Here is a 20080-nt window from a genome sequence, read left to right as displayed (position 1 = left end):
TGAGGGAGGGAGGAGCCTGGTCCCCACACCGAGGGAATGCCTAGGGCTGGATGGGTCTGTGGCTTCTGGAGGGAGAGCAGCTAGAGAAAGGGCCCCCTCCTTTCACATCCTCTTCTCACAGGAACGCAGGTTTGGGGCTGCACATGGGCATTTGCATTTTGGTGCATCCAGGAAGCCTCTTCCCTAGGAAGATGGGAGCCTGGGAGCCCTACCACAGCCCCAGGCAGGCAGGCTGTCTGCACATATGTGCACACTCTCTCACACCTGCAACACATACCCATATGTGTGTGCCAGGCCTGGCTGTGGAGTAGGGAAAGGAACTCAGACACCATTCTCATTGGACAAGCTTAAAACACAACGTGGCTCATTTTTATTGTATCTCAGAAAAAAAAAAAAAAACATTCCCTTCAGAAGGAAAGGCAGTTAGATAGGGCCTCTACCTGGGCAGCTCTGAGCTCCCCAGGCTCACCCATGCTGGCCAGCCCCGACATCCTCCCCTGCGCCCACGCTCTGGCACGGCTCCATTACAACTCGCCGTCCTCGAAGGAGACGTGCATGGCAGCTCATGGCAGCGGGAGAGGGCTGCCTGGGGCTCCCTGGGCCAACTCCTGGTGCCAGGTTAGCAGCAGGGCTGAAACAGAGCCAGCAACCAGGGAGGGAAGATAAAAAGGGTTTCCTCACGCTTACATTTTCTCCTGGAAAAAATAGTCAAACGCCACCTCTGAGCACAATAGCTCCTGAATCCTTGGAAAGTCTGGGGAGGGTGGTGTGTGTGGCAGGGGGCCTTTTGGAACCACTCCCCAGCCTCAGGCCAGCCAACCTGCTCTGCCACAGCTGCTCTGCGGAGACAAGGTGGCACTTCTAGGTGCTTCTGGAGTTGGGGACCAGCCCTGGCCAACCAAGATGCTCTCGTGCTGGGGCTCTGGCCTGATGCAGGGCCTCCCAGCATGAAACGTCCACTTCTTTGGACTCCAAACCCTTCCTTCTGGGCCTCATGCTGCTCCAGCCAGGGCTCCCTCCTCAGTCCAAAGTGGAAACCGGCCATGAGAAGGGTCTCGGCACATGCACTCTTCTCTCAACGTGACTGGTTCCACCAACCAGGAAGAGAAAGATTTCCTTCCCTTAGGAAGGGGTAGACTCGGTAGATCATCAGGACACTCCTGCTCCATCCTGGGCTTGGGGACCCTCGAGGCCCAGGGACTCTGGGCGCTCTCCCTTGAGCTCCTGTCTGAGGAGCTCCACGTCTGGGAGGCCCGTGTCCCTGTGGGACTCATGGGCACTCCCTCCACTCACCAGCCCCAGGGTGTAGCCATTGGGTCGCCGCTCAGGCTGGGGGGCACTGCCATTGGCCCACACCCCGGGAGGGTGGCCATTGAGGCGGAGGCTGATCTGCTCTGCGTCGCTGCTGTGAGCTGCCAGGGCCCGGGCACTGGTGCCACCTGCTTTGAAGGGCTCCCGCTGCCTCAGGATGTGGCTGCGAATGATCTTGCGGAAGGTCTGGCGGAACTCGCGGATGCGGTAGGCATAGATGAAGGGATTCACCACGGAATTGGTGTGGGAGAGGATGATGGCCAGGTACATGAGCCAGGGTGGGGCATGGCTGCACTTGGGACAGAAGAAGGTGAAGCAGTTGATGATGTGCAGGGGCAGCCAGCAGAGGGCGAAGAGCCCCACAATGATGGCCAGTGACTTGGCAGCGTGGACCTCCTTCTGCAGCGTGGACCGGGCTCGCTCCCCCGGCAGAGGCTGGCTCTCCATCTGCTTCAACTGTCGCCGGGCCGCCAGGAAGATCCGCAAGTAGACACCCAGCATGAGCAGCAGGGGCACCAGGACACAAGCAAAGAAGTTGTAGTACACCATGTAGTTCATGGGGACCACGTCTTCAAAGAGACAGGCCACCTGGCCCACCCTGCAGCCCTGCGAGTGGTTTCTGCCCTCCTGCTGACTGCAGTTGTTCCAGCCTAGCATGGGAGTCAGGCCGATGGCAAACGATAGCACCCAGCAGACTGCAATGATGCCCTTGGCCCTCGTGCCTGTCACCAAGCCATTGTACCTGGGGAGAGGAGACCAGCGTCAGAGGCCTGGGAAACTAGGGCTAGGAAGGGCCAAGAGCCAGAAACCCAGAGCAGCAACCTGTACCTCATCCACTGGCTGTGGGGTCTTGGACCAGTCACTTCCTGCCTCCTAGCTTCAGTATCCTCTTCTGTTCAGGGGAGGGCCAAGCCTGGCCTTTTCTCACAGGAGGTAACAGGAGAGCAGGCACCCTGGAAAGGGAGACCACTGCACGGACATCCAGATGATTTTTGAATAGTATTACGAGTAGTCCTGGGATTTAATTAGTTTGCTTTGAAGGAATTAATACGTGATTCTGGGGGGCGAGGAGGGGAGAAGTTATAACCTCCATGTTGATCTCAGTCGATGCTACAGTGGGTGTCCCTTTATTTAGAGTGGGAACAGGTCAGGAGGGTACTCGCTCGCTGGGGACCGAACCAGCCAGATCAGACCTGTAGGTGGTTCACATCTCTTGTGCTTATGCTCTTCCTTCCCCACTTAGGGTCTCCAGAAGCCCCTAAGGAGAGGCGGCACAGGTGGGAAAAGGAGGGGTGGAGGTCCTGGGCCAAATGAGCTACCCCCTCTCCCTTCCAAATTCACCCACAGCCCTCTGGAGAGAGATGAGATCAGTATGTCTTAACATTTATATAAGCCTTAACATTCAAGAGGAAAGAGTTGCATGAGATTCTAAGGTCCAGAGAGGAGAAGTAGTCTGCCCCAAATCACTCAGTACTCTAGAGCACCAGACTCAGTTCCAGACTCGGGGAGTGGCCTGATCTGCTGGCTCAGAAGCTGACCTCAGGCCAACAAAAAAGGGTGGTATAGATTATATTAAAGGAAAGGGCAATAAAAAACATCTCCCTGACTGAGGAAGGTGACCCCAGTAACCTCTGAGGGATGACTTTGCGTTTAACGGTTTTTGTTTTGTTTGGTTTTTTTTTTGTGCGGTGCGCAGGCCTCTCACTGTTGTGGCCTCTCCTGTTGTGGAGCAACAGGCTCGGGACGTGCAGGTTCAGTGGCCACGGCTCACAGGCCCAGCCGCTTTGCGGCATGTGGGATCTTCCCGGACCGGGGCACGAACCCGTGTCCCCTGCTTCGGCAGGCGGACTCTCAACCACTGCACCACCAGGGAAGCCCCCGTTTAACGGTTTTGATTTCAGCAACACCAGACTGCATTCCTCTGTACCTAGTAAACCCTACCCATCCTTTCTACGTTCATGTTAGATAGATCTCAGAGAAGTTTCCTACCCAAGCTCAACTAATCCCTACCCAATCTGGGCTCCCAAGGCTGGGGGCCCCTTGGGTCCCTACATCCATCTCTGCATTACCATCACTGAGACAGGATATAGTAGGTGTCAAGGAAAAACACTCTTAATTCCAGAGTTGGAAGTATCCTTAGAAACTAGTCCATGGGGTAGCAAACACAGGGGCCTAGAGGTCACAAACGTGTGAGGCAGGCAGGCTGGTGGGTATTTACCCTGTGTGCAGGAGGCAGCTGATACCACTCAGCCACCCCCCTCCCCCATCCCCAACATGCAAACTTGCCCAGTGCTGCCAGATCTCAGCAGGGTCTGGGAGCTGATTTTTCTGGGTAAAATCTCCCATGGTTTAAATTTTGTCAACTGATTCAAATTAAGGGAAAAAAAACCACGGTGGCCTCTGACCTCTTGTCTATTCCAACCCTCTCATGTTATAGGTAGAGAAACTGAGGCCCAAGGAGAGGAATGGACTTGCCTGGACATTCCAGGAATCCAGAGGCAACTCGGGCCAAGGTAACTTCCTCATTTCTGAACCCAAACGGTAACCTAGCAGGACCGTTCTCCCGAACTCTGCAGCCCCATTCGCTGGGGGCTTGGGTGCCTGCAGCAGGAAGAGGGTCATGGACTTGCCCATTTCTGTCAAGCCACAGAGAGCCTACACTGCCCTATTTCCTGTTCTGGAGCTTCAAACTTCAGGTCACAGGGTTTTTTTTCCATTTATTACTTATATAGCACTTGCCAGTGCCAGGCACTGTTTTTAGTACTCTACAAATAGTAATTTATATGATCTGATTGAATAGGAGGCTATTTTAATTTTTTAAATATTTATTTATTTATTTGGCTGCACTGGGTCTTAGTTGCGGCATGTGGCATCTTCATTGTGGCATGCGGGCTCTTAGTTGTGGCATGTAGGATCTAGTTCCCTGACCAGGGATCGAACCCGGGCCTCCTGCATTGTGAGCTCGGAGTCTTAACCGCTAGGCACCGGGGAAGTCCCAGGAGGCTATTTTAATGTTGATATTTTTCTGAAGAAAAGCATATTCCCTCTCTGGGTTCTAGCGATGGTGCATTCTTGTTTAGCCATGTTGTCACTGTGCCTCTCTGAGCCTCAGTTTCCCCATCTGTAAAATGGGACTAAGAATCTGGGGCTTGTGAGCACTGTCCCATGAGGGCAGATTGTAGAATTGTTGGGTGAAAATTATAGGGAGATGGATTGTGGCTCAGGGTAAATGTGCTATTCACAGGAGAAATGGACTGCCTCAGGCAGTGGTGAAGCTCCTGTCATTTGAGGCAGTCAAGCAGAAGCAAGCAGTAATAGGGATGGTGTAGAAGATCCTGGAGGCCACGGGCTTTGGGGATTTTCAAATTGTTCTCCAGCAGCAACCCTTCTCACCAGCATTCCCAGGCAATCACAGAATTGGAGCTGCCGAGGAAGAGAGGAGGCTTAATAATATTCACTGAATGAATGAACTTGGGGGGAAGCCAGGGCCCAGCCTGAAGGCTTCTGGGGACACGGTTTGAAAATTCCTGTTTTGTCCACTTGTCTACATTTAGATGAGGAAACCCAGGAGAGGAAGTCTGCCACTGCATTCTGAAAAGAAAGCCCCTCCTGTCCTGGGGACAGAAACAGAAACACATTGATAGCACTTGTCTGTGTGTGCAAAGGATGTCTGGAAGGATTCCCAACACTGCCTTCCAGGAAGGGAGGTGAGGTGGGGCAAGGGGGACAATTCTTTACCGTATATGCTTTTGTTCTTTTTTGATGTTGTAATACATGCAGGTATTATTTATTTTAAAAAGATACCAAACAGATTAATTTTGTTATTCGAAAGAAAGCCTCTTAGGCTGAGAGCCCTGGACCCAAGCTCCCAGGGGACTGGATCAACATTAGGGCCCAGATGGAGCCATGGCCAAGCCACAGCCTGGCCCAGCAGCATCTCCCATCCCCTGACCTGTGTCTGTGACTAAGGCAGTCACATCTTGCCCTCCTGGGCCTCAGACGTAGACTGCCTGCCTGGTGGAGGGGGTGCCAAGGCCATCCAGGGTCATGCTCTGCTGTTCTGGGGAGTCCAGAAGTGTCATAGGAAGCTGGTGCCAGAACCACAGCCCCCGTGTTTAGAGGTGCTTCTGCATCCCTGTGTCCTCCAGGCTGCCCCTTCCTGGGGGCTCCCCACTACTCACATTGGGGGCTTACCCTATGATCCAAGAGTACCCCCGACAATCCAGGTCAGGGCTTCCTGTGCGTTTGCCCTTCAGTCAAGAGAAGGCGGAGCTTTCCTAAGTTGTCCAAAGGAGCCACTGACCAAGAACTGAAGAGCCACTGACCTACAGCTAAAACCCAAACTCCCTCCCAGGCATGGGCAGGCCTGAGCCAGCCTCACAGCCTCCCTGTAGGCCTGTTCTCCTCTCTGTCACCTCTCCCTGGCCCAGAGCCCATATGCTAATTCCTTCCCTGTGACCTTTGTCCAGGCTTGGCCCCCTTCTGTTACCCCTTCCCCCACACATGCCAATGCCCTTTCCAATGCATCCCCAGCAACCCATGGCGTCACCTCCTGCAGGGAGTCCTCTCTCCCAATCCTGCCCCCTTAGAAGCCAGGGTACTCAGGTTTTATTCCCTGGGGCAATTCACCACACAGGACTCTGCTGCCCCATAAGAAGGCCTGTTTCCCGAAGGGAGAGAGCAGTCAGAAGGGGCTAAAGTGAGAGATGGGAGACAAGGGGTGTGGAATTCCCCTGGGAAAAGAAAGCCTTTGTCACCCTGGGAATTCTGTCCTCTGGGGACACGGAGCGCTCCCATCCCTGCCTCTGTCCAGGCCCTGCCCTAGCCCAGTAGGGTCCGTGCACTTGGGAAGGAGCACATAAGATTTTTCTGAAACTGAATTCTTTTTTAAAAAAAGAAAAATTAATGGTGAACGGTGCAGGCCTGGAGCTAGGCATCCAGAGCATCGGTCAGAGGCTAGACTTCAGGGTAGCCAAATGGACTTACTAAGTGGATCAGGAAACAGCACACAGGAGAGACTGGATTCCAGCTGGAAGGGGACAGAGGAAGGGGGGCAGGAATGGGCACCCTGAGCCAGGCAGCAGTCCCAGAGCTGCCCCGGGTTACCATCTGCCTCCATCTAGTCCCCACTCATGCCCAGCTTGCTCTCAGGAGCCCCACACGGACAACTTTACGCACCTCGTTCTCCCAGCCCTCGTCAGCCCAGTACCCTTGAGGAAGAGGAAAGTGGAGGGACCCAAGGGGACCTGGAGCAGCGTGAAGGGCCCTGGAGTCCCCGCGTCAGGAGACACTTTTCCTTCTCTGGCCTCCCCACGAGTAACAGGAGGGTCATAACATCCGCCTGGCCACAATGCCGGCCGAGAACATCAAAGGAGACGCTGAGCCAACATCCTCTGGCAACCGTGGCGCTCTGCCCCAAGGGGTGTTAAGCATCATCACCACCGTCATCCCATTGGCTCCCTGACCCAAGACAGCCAGGCTGACCCTTCTAAGCCCTATCAAGTGGAGCTCAAATGGCCAAGGTCTGGGTGGAACTAGGTCCCGCTCTGGAAGATTGTGGGAGTCGGGCAGGCAGATGGGGTTGGGGGGGGCAGGTCCATGGCTCTGAACCTCCAGCAGCTTCAGAAAGACCTGAATCTCCATCCACCCCACCCTGCCATCCTTCCTCAGGGACCCATCACTCCAGTCCACTCACTGGGCCCTCAGAACACCTTTGTGAGCTCAGAGGGATAGAGACCTGGCCCCTTTCAAAGATGAAAAATGGCCCCAGAGAGAGGCAGCTGACTTCCCAGTCACACAGCATGTCCCATCCTCTTGCATCAGGGAGGATGGGACTTTTGACTCTTGAAAAACAGAGACAAGAAAAAGAAGCCAAGGAAGGCCCTTTTGATTGAGACCAGCAGCCCTGATCTCTCCCTCGAATCCACTGCTCCTTGAATCAGGGAAGAAAGAACGACACCTGTGCTCCCCACTGAACACTCCGCCAGGGCTGGCCCGGCCCAGCCCACACTGGCCTGGCCCCGAAGTGGACACCAATCAATCAGCCTGGGTGGGAGCCCTTAGGCCTCTGTGTCCTGGACGAGCCTGGACTCTGGCTCTGCCCGTTTAGGCTGGTCCTCCATTAGGACCAGCCAGAGTCCCCTTTTCTTTTGACAAGAGTTCTAGGCTGTCCCGAGACCAAGTATTCTGGGAGGGCCACATGGGGCCCAGGCTCCCTCCTTCATTTGAGCAGCATGATGAGGGTGTCTGCTTTTCCCTTAGAGCCCGGGTGGCCCAGGTTCTGGGAGACTGGGGCCATCCTATGACCAGCTCCCAAAAGACTGAAGTCACCGAGGGCGGCAGTCATGTTTCTTCCCAGGCCCAGTCCTGACTGTGCTACCAACTCATTGTGTAGCCCTGGGGGCGGACTCCCTTCTCTGAGCCTCATTTTCCCATCCATGAGAGGAAACGACCTCTAAGGGTGCTCCTGGGTTTGACATATTTCCATTTGCTCATTGAGCCTGTTCCCTGTCCTGGCTGGGACACCCTCAGCCCAGCGTGGGGCTACTACTCTGGTTCAGAGAATTCGCCACTGGATGGGGGCAGCCTCTGAGACCTCCCTCAGGGTCTGCAGCCACCTAGGCTGTGGAACCCAGCTCCAGGGTGGAGGGGCGAGGAGGTAGGGCAGAAGGCCCCCAGTCCGGCCCCCAGATGGGGAGGGACACACTTCCTAGCCCTGTCCATGGGTCGGTGGTGGTAGGTGGAGGCTGCGTTTAAGTGAACTCAGCCTCGGGGAAAGTCTTCGTTTACACAATACATGGCTAAAGTCATTTCACAAAAGTTTCACCATAAAAACCCCAGTCCACCAGCCAGCCCCCGTCCCCCATGAACACTTGGTGACTGAGCAAAACAGAATTTGCATAGAGGTCCAAGTGACTCACGAAGGCATTTGACCAAGTCACTTCCCCTCTCTGGGTCATTTTCCTAATGTGCAAGCTGCAGGCCGGCCTGGAGGAGCTGGAGGAAGGCAGGCGGGTGGGTGGGTGGGCTTCTAGCTCTCAGGTCCTGTGGTTTCCCGTGGTGCCCACCCTGCCCCACTGTCATGCTGTGTGAAGAACGGCCCAGATGCATCCACCCAGGCCTGGGCTGCACATATCTGCCAACAGCCAAAACACGGGAGCCTCACCCATGTAGCCCAGGGGAGCCTGGGAAGGGCCAGCCTGCCTTGTGCCCACAGGGATCAGCTGGTGTGGCAAAAGTGCTGGCCATGTGCCAAGCCCTGGGCAGCCCCAGACTGAGCCCAATGGCCCTGTCCTCAGCTCAACACACTGACCCCAGACCAAATCCTGACCCCAAGTTCACCCTGACCCCTGGTTCACCCTGATCCTGGCACAGACCAGACCCTGACACAGGGAGCCTTTTCACAGATGTAGCCCCCAGTATGAGGTGTACCAGGGAAGAGAACGTGGCTCACCGGAGTGGGATGCGGATGGCGATGTAGCGGTCAATGGCGATGGCCAGGAGGCTGAAGATGGAGCTCTGCGTGAGGACTAGCACGAAGCAGGCGAAGAAGAGGCAGCTGTGGCAGGCGGCACAGAACCCCGTGCTGATGGTTATGGCAAAAGGGATGGCAAGGACCCCCACGGCGATGTCGGCCGCCGCCAGGGATACCACAAAGTAGTTGGTGACGTTCTGCAGATTGCTGTTCAGCCACACAGCCCAGCACACCAGCACGTTGCCCAGGATGGCCAGCACGGCAATGGCCAGCTCCACCATGATGTACACCGAGGAGCCCATGTTGGGCGCAGCTGCAGATGGGCAGGGTCAGCAAGGACGCAGGCCAGGCCAGCTCACGGTCCATAGCTGCAGCACAGCTGGCCTGCCCAGGCCCTGAGCCCCTTCACAGGAGCCAGGAGCGTCCCTGCCGTTGGGGGGGCCTCCCCAAGGGCTTTTCACAGCCAACTCCGAGTCTTCAGAAACCAGGCCCTCTCCAGGGGCTCTGGCGGCATCTTGGCTCAGCTTAGCTTCAGAGTTCCTGTGGCACCTGTCAAGGGAGAAGCCGCGTGAAGAGGTGGACCACTGGCAGGGGCACAGCTGAAGATTCCCAGGGGCAGCCCTCAGCCCCGGCTCCCCAACGCCCTCCCCACAGGCCAGGCATCAGCCTGAGGATGACCTACCGTGCCCTGCCTCTCCCACGTGAAACAGAGGGCCAGGGATCAACCCCAGTCTGTTTTTCTTCCAGAGAAGCCAAGAACTTTCAGAGTTGAGTCAATTGTGTTGGCCCCCAGGCTCAGCTTCTCAAGCCTTCTGTGGCAGCTCTGCCAGTTTCCTGGGTCCCTGAGCTCACCACCAACTACCCCACGACCCTCCCTCCTGGAAAGGCCTCCTTAACCCCTGGATATCCCAGGGCCACCCACCTTCTCTCTCAGCCAGCTTCAGTCTGCTCCATCCCCCTGAGAGCGCTCCCTGGGGACTACCAGCACCTACCTATGCTGCCTTCATAAGGAACAGGCCCAGAGACCCCAGAGCTCTGATCTGGGAGGATCTGGTGGCCCTCTGGTCCTGTCTCCCACTGCTGGCAGGTAAGCCCTCTTGCCCTCACTGGTGGTGCTGCACAGGGTGTTGGAGCAGGCACAAAGGGAGCCCGCCCCTCAGCAGCCCCCGCCAGCTGACTGCACATCTGGGAGGGGCGGCCGCCTCGCCTCCCCCCTCACTCCCTCCTCCCGCACCTGCTCCCCAGCCTGCTTCTCTGCCTGGCTGGTGCGCTCAGGGACTGGGGACTGCGGGCAACAATGTTTTTCCTTTCTGGGCCTCAGTTTCCCCACTGATACAGTGGGGAGGTTGGACCCCAATAGCTTCTGAGGGCTATTTCAGCTCTCACCCATGATTCTATGAGAAGGGAGTGAACACATTTGAAAGGGCACCCCCAGTCAAAATGTCATAGAAATGTAAAGAATTGGTGAAACCCAGTAGAAGCAGAAGTCTTAGTCTCTCCAGCCCAAACCCCCAGGGATCCCCCTTGAGCTTGTGAAACAGTCTCCATCGCCCCTGCCAGTCCAGGGGCCTCTCCCCATCACCTCTACCTCCCCCTTGTCACACTCACTTGTGCTGCCCATCAGTGTCCTCCATGTCAAATCCACCCCCTCCTCCAGTCCTGGGCTCTCATGGGGTCCAGCTGCACATGGATAGTGGCTGCCGCCTGCCCGGGAACAAGAAGCCTGAAGCTGCCTTTCAGGCTCACGTGTGGGCTCGGGGCTGCATCCCCCCGTCTCTCTTCCAGGATACGAGGGATCAAGAGGACTGGCAGGGCTTCCCTGGTGGTCCAGTGGTTAAGACTCAGCGCTCCAATGCAGGGGGCCTGGGTTCGATCCCTGGTCAGGGAACTAGATCCCACATGCTGCAACTAAGACCCGGAGCAGCCAAACAAATAAATAAATATTAAAAAAAAAAAAAAAAAAAAAAAGAGGACTGGCAACATTGGGAGAAGTTTGCTCATTGTCCCTGCCTGTATTCCAAGGGCCAGGCTCCCCCCACCCTGTCCAGGAGGTGATTTAGAGCTGCAATAGATGACCCCAAGTTTCCTTCTAACTCCGATCTGCCTCAGGTGGCAGGAGCTGGGTGGGCATGGAGAGGTACACCAGAGAGGCGTCCCCCATGCCCATTGGGAGGCTTGGAGGGGAGTGCCCAGCCCCAGGAAGCCGGAGAGAGAAGAGGAGGCCGAGCTCCTGAGAACCCAAGGGGCTCCTGCAGCCCACGGCTTCTCCCAGGCCTGGCAGGAGCCTGCCTCCAAGGGGCCACGGACAAGTCCCACCGAGCCCCTGCTGTGCACAGGGCACTTGCCAGCCAGCTGCTTACAAAGCATGTCACTAGCAAAGGTGGGGCAGACCAAGTCTCCTGGTGCCATCTCTGGTCACACAGTGTCCCTTGGTGCTCCCGGCCTGCAGCCCAGAGTAGCATTCACCAGGGGCACCCTGACTGCAGAGGCTATGTGTCCAGGGTCTCGTCCTCATTCTGCAGAAGTGAAGTGACAGCCCCAGAGCTGCCTCCCATCTGGTGGCCTCCCAGGTTCAGCACCACCAGCAGCGGGCCACTGTCCAGTCAGGCCCAGGGACCCTGCCTCCTACCACCAGTGAGCCACCCACCCACCTTCCTGGCCTTCTGACAACCCCCTGCCATCCTTCTTACCCTGGCCTCAGCCTCTCCTGGGGAATCTGCATTGACAGAGACACAGCCTCTGCCAGTCCAACCAGCCCAGGCTAGAAACCTGACTTGGCCCTAGGCCATCATCCAGATTCAGAGGGTCCTGCCCAGGGTCAGATAAGGTGGGGCCACCAGTGATCCACCTGACCCAGATAAGTACCACGTTTTTGTGGAGCTGAACGTGGGCTGTCTGGCCCCACTGCCTGGAGCCCTACTGATGGGGTCACATCATTAGCATCTGCCCTGGATGTTGGGCTGACTCCATGTGGGCTGGGATGCCAAGCATGGAAGGGTCTTTGGGGACCCTAACCCAAGCCCTCTGTTTGGTGAGTTTCTCCTGGCAGACTCGGGACCCCTAAATCCTCGGGGTTTCCCCATCACCTTCTGTACTGTGGGCTCTCAGGCCTCACAGCACCTGGTACCAGCACCCTTCCTGATTAAGCTGAAGGCACCTTCCTACTGTCCAGCAGCCCTGGGGTGCCTTTCCAGTCTCACTGGATACAACAGACCCTCCAGCCCAGGTCAGCCCTGCAAGGAGCCAGACACACCCCTGCCAGCTGGGTCTGGAAGGCTGCCTGCCAGCACATCCCGGGTTGAAGCTTGCCTGGCCACACGGCAACCTGGTTATCTGCCAGACTAGAATCTCCCAGCCCCAAGCACAGCACATCAGTGGAGCCCAAGGCACTGCAGGGTGGGCAGGGCACGGAGGTAGCTGGGAGGAGGTTGGAGCTTCCCAGCTGCCAGACTGCAAGTCAGCCCAGGATTGGGGGTGCCCTAACTTGGGGCCTTTGCCAGAGTTCTGTAGTAAAATGCTCCCATGATGGCCTGTTTCAACCTACTAATGAGTCACTGACAGGAACTGGGAATCAACGTACACAGTCAGCTGGGGAAAACCAGGCTCCAGCCACCACTGAGCCACCAAGCCCTGTGCTCTCCCAGGGCCCACCTTCCTGGACTCCACTCCAGACCCTCTACAATAGTTTGTACGGCCTGCTTGGGGGCTCAGGAAATGAGGGTGCAGAGGCCTGTGGGTCATCTGTGTCCTCACTGGCCGGCCCCATGAACCTCACTCTACAGATGAGGAAGCTAAGGCCCAAAGAGGCTAATGCCCTCCCAGCTTTACCATGAGCATAAAAGGGTGGAACAGCTGGGGGAATGCCCATGAAAAACAGCAGCAGGAAGATTTCCTAGGGCCTCCTGGCCCCTCTCTGCTTTCCTCCCTTCAGAGGCCTCCTAGAGCAAGAGTGACAGGAAGGTTGGAGGCCCAGGGGGAGGGGGCTGGGGGCGGGGCCAGGATCTGGCAATTTCCTATTCCTCTCTGTTGGCTCTAATTAATCCTTGAGTCAGCTGTTGCTAGCCAAGAGGGGAAATGAAATATTAATAATGTAATATTTCCTTGTAATTGTCCCTTGTTGGGGACAGGGCAGAGGGCAAAAGCCATCCCATACAGATCAGAGTTACATGCTGGGGAAGGTGCATGATAAGCCTCAAAAGGACAACCCCACAGGATTCCCCAGCAGTTAGACTCAAAACTGCCTCTTCTTCCCACCTTCCTCCTTACCCTCACCAGCCTGGCCACTTTAATTAAAACTCCATTTAATCAAAACCTGCACATTTCCTGGCCCCTTGTACATCAGACTAGCAAGGCTTTCTGTACACATGCCCACATGGTGGCTGTACCCCCCAGAGCCTGCTGGATAGAAGTGCCCGCCAACTTCCAGGCAGGACCGTGCACACCTGCTCCTGAGTGCAGCTAAGGGCAATGTACCAAGGCCAGCCTAGCGCCTTGGGCCTGTTGCAGCCACACTGGGCCTGTTCCTGGGCTCCAGAATCCCAGCCTGAGAATCCTCCACTACTTTCTCACAGCAGATGTTTCCAAGTACCTACTCTGTGCCAGACAGCATCCCAGCTGCTACAGCACAGGGAGCTTTATGCCACCTGCTGCTGAGCCTGACCCCAACAGGCCCTGAGCCCACAGTGGGGGGCCTTAAGGCAGAGTTGTCCCAGGAGACTGTCCTGAGAGCTGGCTACTACCCAGGTGTGCAGGTCACTCCCCACTTCCAAGACCTCAGCTCCCACTAAGATGAGCCTGCAAACCACAGTTTCAAAGCACAGGAGGAAAATTAAGGGTAAGAAAGATAAGCAACAGCAGCCAAAATACGGAGATTAATTCATTCCAGAAGAGATAAAGATAATATAGTAATCTAATAATGATTTTCAAAGACATTTATGATCTTCAGAGAGATAAAGGAGTAGTATCCATAAACAAGAATGAGAATTATTGGCAGAACCAAAACAAGAACAGGCAAATATGAACGAGAAATAATACAAAAATCCTGGAAATGAAAAACAGGGATTGAGGTGAACACAATTGATGTGTCGTCATGTGCATACAGTTTGAGGAGACAGTTGGGGATCTGAAGACCGCACTGTGGAATTCCCACCCAAACCTCAGAGCAGGTAGTTGAAAGAAATGGAAGGTAGATTGAGCAGCAGCACCTCAATGGGAAGGGAACTCAGTGGGAGAATGGAGAGGTCAACAAGCAAAGGAGAAATAGCTAGACAGGCAGCTCAGCTCTGCTCCAACCACAAGCCCTCCAGTGGCCTTTGGAGTGGCCCAGGCCCGGGCACAAGCCTCCCAAACCCCAGGACCCTGGGGCCGGCCAGGCCCCTCTCCAAACCCATCAACGAGAGCAGGGCCGTCTCCAGTGTTGCCTGGAGGTGAGCATCCACTGAGTCATGGCACCTCTTCCCTCCCTCTCTCCCTCCCTGCAGGGTTGCTAGCAGCTCCAACTTCAGGAACCTTGTGAGGGCTGGGCCCCAGGTACCCTGGCAGGCACCAGTAGTGTCCCTTCCCCCACGGCCCCTGGGGTGTGCAGCTGCTGCTTTCAGAGCCTGGGGGCAGGATGTGGGCAGGACTGGGGCTGAGAGCCTGCTCCCTGCACTGAGCCCAGCCCCCAGAGCAGCCTCCACATCAGCAGGGCCTGGAGCCGCAGGGCCTTTCTCCCTGCTGGGGGCCCAGAATCCCCCTTCCACCCCTTCGTGTCCAGGCCAGATGCCAGAGAGGCCACAGGCCCTGCCTCTTCCCAGCCTGACGTGGCCACTCACCCCCATGGGCAGCCTCACCTGACTCCTGACTCCCCCCTCCAAGGGGGGCCACTCCACACACAAAGTGCTATGTGCCCACCCTGCGTTGCAAGGAACCCAGATGGGGTCCCACTCCTGCCCCATCCCACATTCCCTGAGACCCTGAGTAAGAGGCTTCCCCTCTACACTGTGGCCCCTCTGGTACAGCAGGCCATAGTGAGACAACCTCCCGACCCACATGGCTCAGCACCCACACCTCTCTCAAGTGAATCTTCTACTGGCAGGATGACAGGCACTACCATGCCTGAAGAGGTTAAGATGGCGGGGGGCAGCTTTCTAAATGGCCCTGAGAACAAAGATCCTAGTGGGCCCGGGGTGGGACCCTGACAGAAGGCTGGCCTGCTGAAGGGGCAGTGCCAGGTGCACAGCCTCAGGAGCTCCCAGAGGGTGGGTATGCTGAGGATGGGAGGCAGGCAGACCCTCTTCTGGGGTCCCTGGGACGAAGATGTGATGATGCAGCCCTGGAGGCTGAAAGGAGAGAGCAAGAGGGTCAGCCAGACCAACTCCAGCACGGCCCTGCCACTGCTCCCTGGTTACTCAGTGGCCCCTGGTACCCAGCTCATGGTTTGCAGAGGCCACTGAGGGGCCAGAGGTGAATGCTCTGTGACAGATGGGCAAACACATACCAGCCCTGGGGGCCTCTGGGCAGAAACCACTACCCTGACAGCAGGGAGGCACCAGAGTGGCACTGACTGCCTCTCCATGGCACACAGCTGGGCTTTCACGAGCAGCAACAGAGGTGGGAACCACAGAAAGACCCTGCCCAGCAACTTCTGAAACAGGCTTGTCCTATGGAAGGGGTTGTGGGCCAGAGGAGTCTGGAAGGGCTCTCAGAGGAGGGGGCATTCATGCTGGATTTGAAGGGTCAGGGAAGAGAGGAAAGGAGATTCCAGGCAAAGGCAACAGTCTGTGCAAGGCCCAGAGGCATGCCAGAGAAGGCCTGCGGGGGTCCTGGAAAGCTGAAGCATCCTGCCTTCACTTCCCCATCTCCCCCCGCCCCCAACCCTGCTCCCCCAGCTAGAGTGAGGGTAGCTGACCTCCTCCAGTCCCCATCAGGAGTCAGGATCCCATGGCTTCCACACTCCAGGGGCCCCTTGCATGATTCTGTGGGCAAGGGCTGGGGGACCTCTGCCACTAAACTGCTCCTTCCCACCACCCAGAGCTCCCAGCCCTGTCCAGGAGGTGAGCAGTCTCTTGGGAGGGCTCCCTGCATCCCAGCTCTGAACTCCTGCCATTCCTCACTTCCCTTACCCCATCTGGGTACTTCCAGGGGCCCACCTTTAGCACTGCACTCCCACTGCTCCCTTCAACCTCCAGACCATGGGGCAAACCCTCCCTTCTGTGGCCGCCAACATTTCCCAGGCCCAGATCCTTCCCTAGGGGCCAGAGCTCATCCTTTTGTCAACTTAGCACCTGACACCAGTGATCTCCTCAGGGTCCCCTGACACACACACCCAAACTTCTTCTCAGCCCATCCTTCAAGCCCTTGCCTTCCCTCTGGCTGTGCTCGCCTTGGCTCTCATGTATACACATCTTTCAGCAGACAAGACTGACCCCCACAAGACACTTGGGGTGGCAGTTTCAGCTCACTCAGAGGCGGCTCAGGAGTCAGGCAGGTTAAATGGGAGCAGGAGTTGCTGAGGGATTTCAGGTCACTGCTGAGGGCCACCAGGAGCTGTGGTCCTACACAGCAGACACTGCCCAGAGCCACCTAGAGGCCCTACATTTTGCAGGGTGTGATGCCAGGTGCTTGCTCCCAATCCAACTCCAGTCCACATGTCCCTCGGCCAACAGCGATCTCTTGTGGTGTCCCCCTAACCCCATAAGGCTAACAGCCTCCCTCCCAGGTTCCTCAGCTCAAGCACAGACCCCAATCTGTCCCCCACAACCAATGCCTGTCTCTCATTTACTCTCCACCACAACCCTGAACGTTAAGCATTGCTCGCACCATCATGCTTGTTTTACAGATGAGAAGATGGGTTTGCTGGGGTAATGACTGGCCCAGGACTGCTCAGCAAGTGAATCAAGACTAGAACCCAGGTTTGGGCATGGAAGTCTCTGGTCTGTTGGGTTGCCCCTGAAGCCAGCCATTGCCCTCTTAGGCTGTGGACTCCTGGGGGCAGGACCAGTGTGTGGTCAGAGACCTGCACTTCCCAGGCCAGTGTGAGGAAGGCAACACACACATCCACCAAAACCCACCTGGCCCAAAGCCTGTCTCCTGCCAGCCATGTCTGGGCTGCCCTCAGCCTCCCTGAGGCGATGAACAGAGAAGCCAGCTTAGCCCAGAATCTGGTCTGCAGTGAGGGGATAGGGAAGGAGGGGCAGTGGCCCAAGAGACACCAGGACCTGGGAGAGCCAGGGAAACCCCAAAGGGCAAGGGTAGAGCAAGGAGATGTGGACAAGCCTCAGCGAGGAGCTCCTGCCACGGACCAGAGCCTGGGAGGGGGCCTGGCCCATAGGGCAGAGCCTTTCCAGCCCACCCAAGGCATCTAGGACCAGCCCCCGCAGGACTAAGGAGGCAGCCCCTGATGCCACACAGCCTCCCTAGCCCACTGTGCTCCCAAGAACTCTCCATCATGGCCCCCGGGGCCAGGACACGCAGGGGCAGCCCTAGCGGCATAGAGGTGACATGGAGTGTCTTCTGAGGGTGCAGAGGCTGGGAGTCTACGGAAGCTGGATAGCAGAGGCCAAGGAGAGGGCAGCCAGAGCTCCAGGTGGGAAAGGAGCACAGGCCCTGTGGGTGGAAGCGGGCCTAGGTGCCGCCTGAGATGGGGAGGGAGAACCGGCACAAGGGGCCGCCCTAGTCCTCCCCCAGGGGTCAGCTCCAGTCCAGAGAAAAGGGGGTGGGGACCTGCCCTCCCGCCCTCCCGCCTCTCTCTTCTCTTTTCTCCCCTGCGGAGCCCTCGGCCTCCGCCTTCCTCCCATTGTACAGTCGGGGAAATTGAAGTCTAAAGCGCGGTGGCCGCGCCCGCAACGCAGACATCTCTGCTCCGCTGGCCCCTGCCCCTCCTTGATCCCCTGAGCATCCTGCGCCAAGTCCCTCGAGGGCCGCCACCATTCCCGCAATTCCTACGGCGGCTCAGGGCAGCCCGGCGGACGGCCAGGACAGTCCAAGGCGCGCCTCCAACACCGGCCTCTCCTGGGACCCCTAAGTCCGGTTCCCGCCACCAATGCCCACCGGACGCGCCCGCGCTCGGCCGGCGTTCGACTCCCCCTTTCTCGCCGCGCCCCAGGCGCTCGGACGCCGTCTGCTCACCCAGCCTCCCGGGAACACCTGGACATTCGGCAGCTCCACCTGTGGAAGTTCTCGTCTGTGGGGTCCGGCCCGCTCTGCTCAGGCCGGCCTCTGTGCCTCGAGCCCAGCCAGGCCAGGGCGCGCCCTGAGGGCTCATTGAGTACCCGGGCGGCCCGTGGCCCCGGACGCACCGGCGAGGTTCCCGCCCCTGCCGCTGGGGCCGCGCTCTCTCGCCCCTTCCCCTCCCCGCTTACCCTCCGCACCTTCCGGTCCATTTCAGGGCGGCCCAGAGGGTCTGCGCACCGTCCCCCGACCGGGCTTAGGGCGACAGCCGCACTCGAGCCACCCCTGCACCCGCTGTTCCCGCCGCCGCCGCCGCCGCGGGCAGGGCTCGGACCCCGGCCCACGAACTCGCTCTCAGGTCGGCGGGAAGAGACGGAGCGGCGGGGCACCTGAAGGAGGGGACCCGCGCCTCCCGCCCTCCCAGTCCAGCAGCCTCCGACGGCCCCACGCTGCCCGGCCGCCCGCCCGGGACCCTGGGGAACCCGGACGCGGGACCCCGCTGACCTGCTGCTAGCGCGCCGGCTCCCGCCGTCTCGGCGGCCGCTGGGTCTCCAGCTCCGGCCGCGCCGCCCGCGGGCGCCCCCTGCAGGGCGGCTTCCAGACCCGCGCGGTTCTCGCTCCGCCCCGCCGCGTGGGGAAACCGAGGCCAGGTGGCCCCGCCAGGGCGGCCAGCCCACAAGTCCGGCTGATGCCCGCCTCCTGCTCCGGCGCGCCCTCCCAGCTCTCGCGTCCGTTCAGGCCACTTCCCTCCGGACCACACCCCCTCCCCTTGGATGATTCTCTCACCCCTGGGGCCCAGAGCCACACTCCCTCCCCTCCTCCAAGAAGCCCCAGGCTGCCCCTGCCGCTTGGGTCCTCACGGAGCCCTGTTGTCCCTCATCATCGGAGCTGAGCGGGTCGGTACCCCTGTGTCATCCCGGGAAGCGTCCTGTGCCTGCTTCTCCTCAAATCTTTCCATGGATCCCCAGTTCCTGAAGGAGAAAATTCAGCCTCATACCAGGGACCTCAGGGACACGCCTGCCAGTAGGGTCCACAGCCTTGCTCTCCCTCCCTCCCTAAGTCTGGTCCCGCGCTGGTGGGGTTGGAGGGCTGGTACCTCAGCTCAAAGATGCCTCTAAGAAGTCAGCCCCAATTCCAGTGATCCCTCCAAGAACTCCTCAGCTCTGGTGCCTGGTCAGTTCCTTCCCCCTCCCCAACTGCTCTGAGCAAAGAGAGGAGTAGTTACCTCCTGCATCCCTGACTAACCTGGAATCTCAGACCCTTGCGCTGGGATTTCATCTTCCTCCCACCCCACAGATCCATGTTGTGGTGATTCCAAATTGGAAACGACCTCACATCCATCCAGCCCCAGTCCAGGCACACAAGGGGACTCCCTTCGACCCTTGAATCTGGACAGAAGTGGAGTAACCCCAGTCCTGTGCACAGCAGGACGAGCCACTCAGAGGCCAGGGTGTTGGTGGCCAAGGGTTTGCAGGAACCTTGCATTCTCAAACCTCCTGGGACCAGCAGGGTCACGGTGGGGTGGGGCAGAGAGGGGGTGTTGCTGGCCCCCAGGGTGGAGGTCAGTCGGAGCAGAGGCCGGAGGGAAGGGCAGGTGGGAAGTGAGAGCCTGCACAGGTACTTGGCCAGCTCCTCCATCCCAGGAGCAGAGCCCAAGGTACCAGCCTCCACTGCCTGGCAGCCTCCCCAGCTTGTTGCCAGCCCCATTCAGCCAGCTTGGATCCCCTGCTTCCCGTTTCCCCTGATGTCCAGTGGGCCCCTGTCTCCAGGCACAGCGAGGCAGAAAAGGGCATGCTGGGAGGGGCTGGGACTCTGACATGAGAAAAACCTGAGACCTCATGGGAAGAGGCAAGTGAGAATGTTCAAACTGGGAACCTCCCCGTCCTGATTTCCAACCTCATCAGCTGCCTTGCCCCCACCCCCCAGTCCAGGCTGTGGTCCAGCCCCCGCTGGCTCTGCCGTCCTCCCGCGCACTCACCTCCACTGAGGCGAATCAAGACCTCGGCTGGGGTTGCCTTGGTTGCCTTACCTGTAAGATGGGACTATCGCCTTCCTGCCCTGCCTCCTCCTTAGCTGTGCCAGTCAGACCATGAGGAACCTGGGGAGGTGCTGTCCCACTGGGGGACCCTCCCCCCCCAGGCCCTT

At 58.1% G+C, this 20080-nt stretch overlaps 1 protein-coding gene across 1 annotated transcript; it reads right to left on the bottom strand.

The window, feature by feature from the left end:
- Positions 1-347: 347 nt before the first annotated feature.
- ADORA2A (adenosine A2a receptor) lies at positions 348-18465 on the bottom strand. The gene is made up of 3 exons (XM_082640517.1): positions 18440-18465; positions 8765-9334; positions 348-2053 (listed from the first exon to the last, which is right to left on the bottom strand). The coding sequence occupies exons 2-3, from the start codon at positions 9085-9087 to the stop codon at positions 1150-1152; spliced, it is 1227 nt and encodes a 408-aa protein (XP_082496643.1). The 5' UTR covers positions 9088-9334; positions 18440-18465; the 3' UTR covers positions 348-1149.
- Between the last annotated feature and the right edge of the window lie 1615 nt (positions 18466-20080).

This window comes from Mesoplodon mirus (assembly GCF_964341445.2).
Source record: "Mesoplodon mirus genome assembly, chromosome: 13".
In the NCBI taxonomy this organism is placed as follows: domain Eukaryota; kingdom Metazoa; phylum Chordata; class Mammalia; order Artiodactyla; family Ziphiidae; genus Mesoplodon; species Mesoplodon mirus.
The sequence above is the reverse complement of the archived record's forward strand: the minus strand, read 5'-3'. Positions and strand labels throughout refer to the sequence as shown.

Coding starts and splice junctions, on each gene's coding strand:
- ADORA2A (XM_082640517.1), bottom strand. CDS start 9,087: ATGGGCTCCTCGGTGTACATCATGGTGGAGCTGGCCATTGCCGTGCTG. Junction 2,054..8,764: donor GCCATCCGCATCCCACTCCG/GTGAGCCACGTT, acceptor TCCTCTCCCCAG/GTACAATGGCTTGGTGACAG.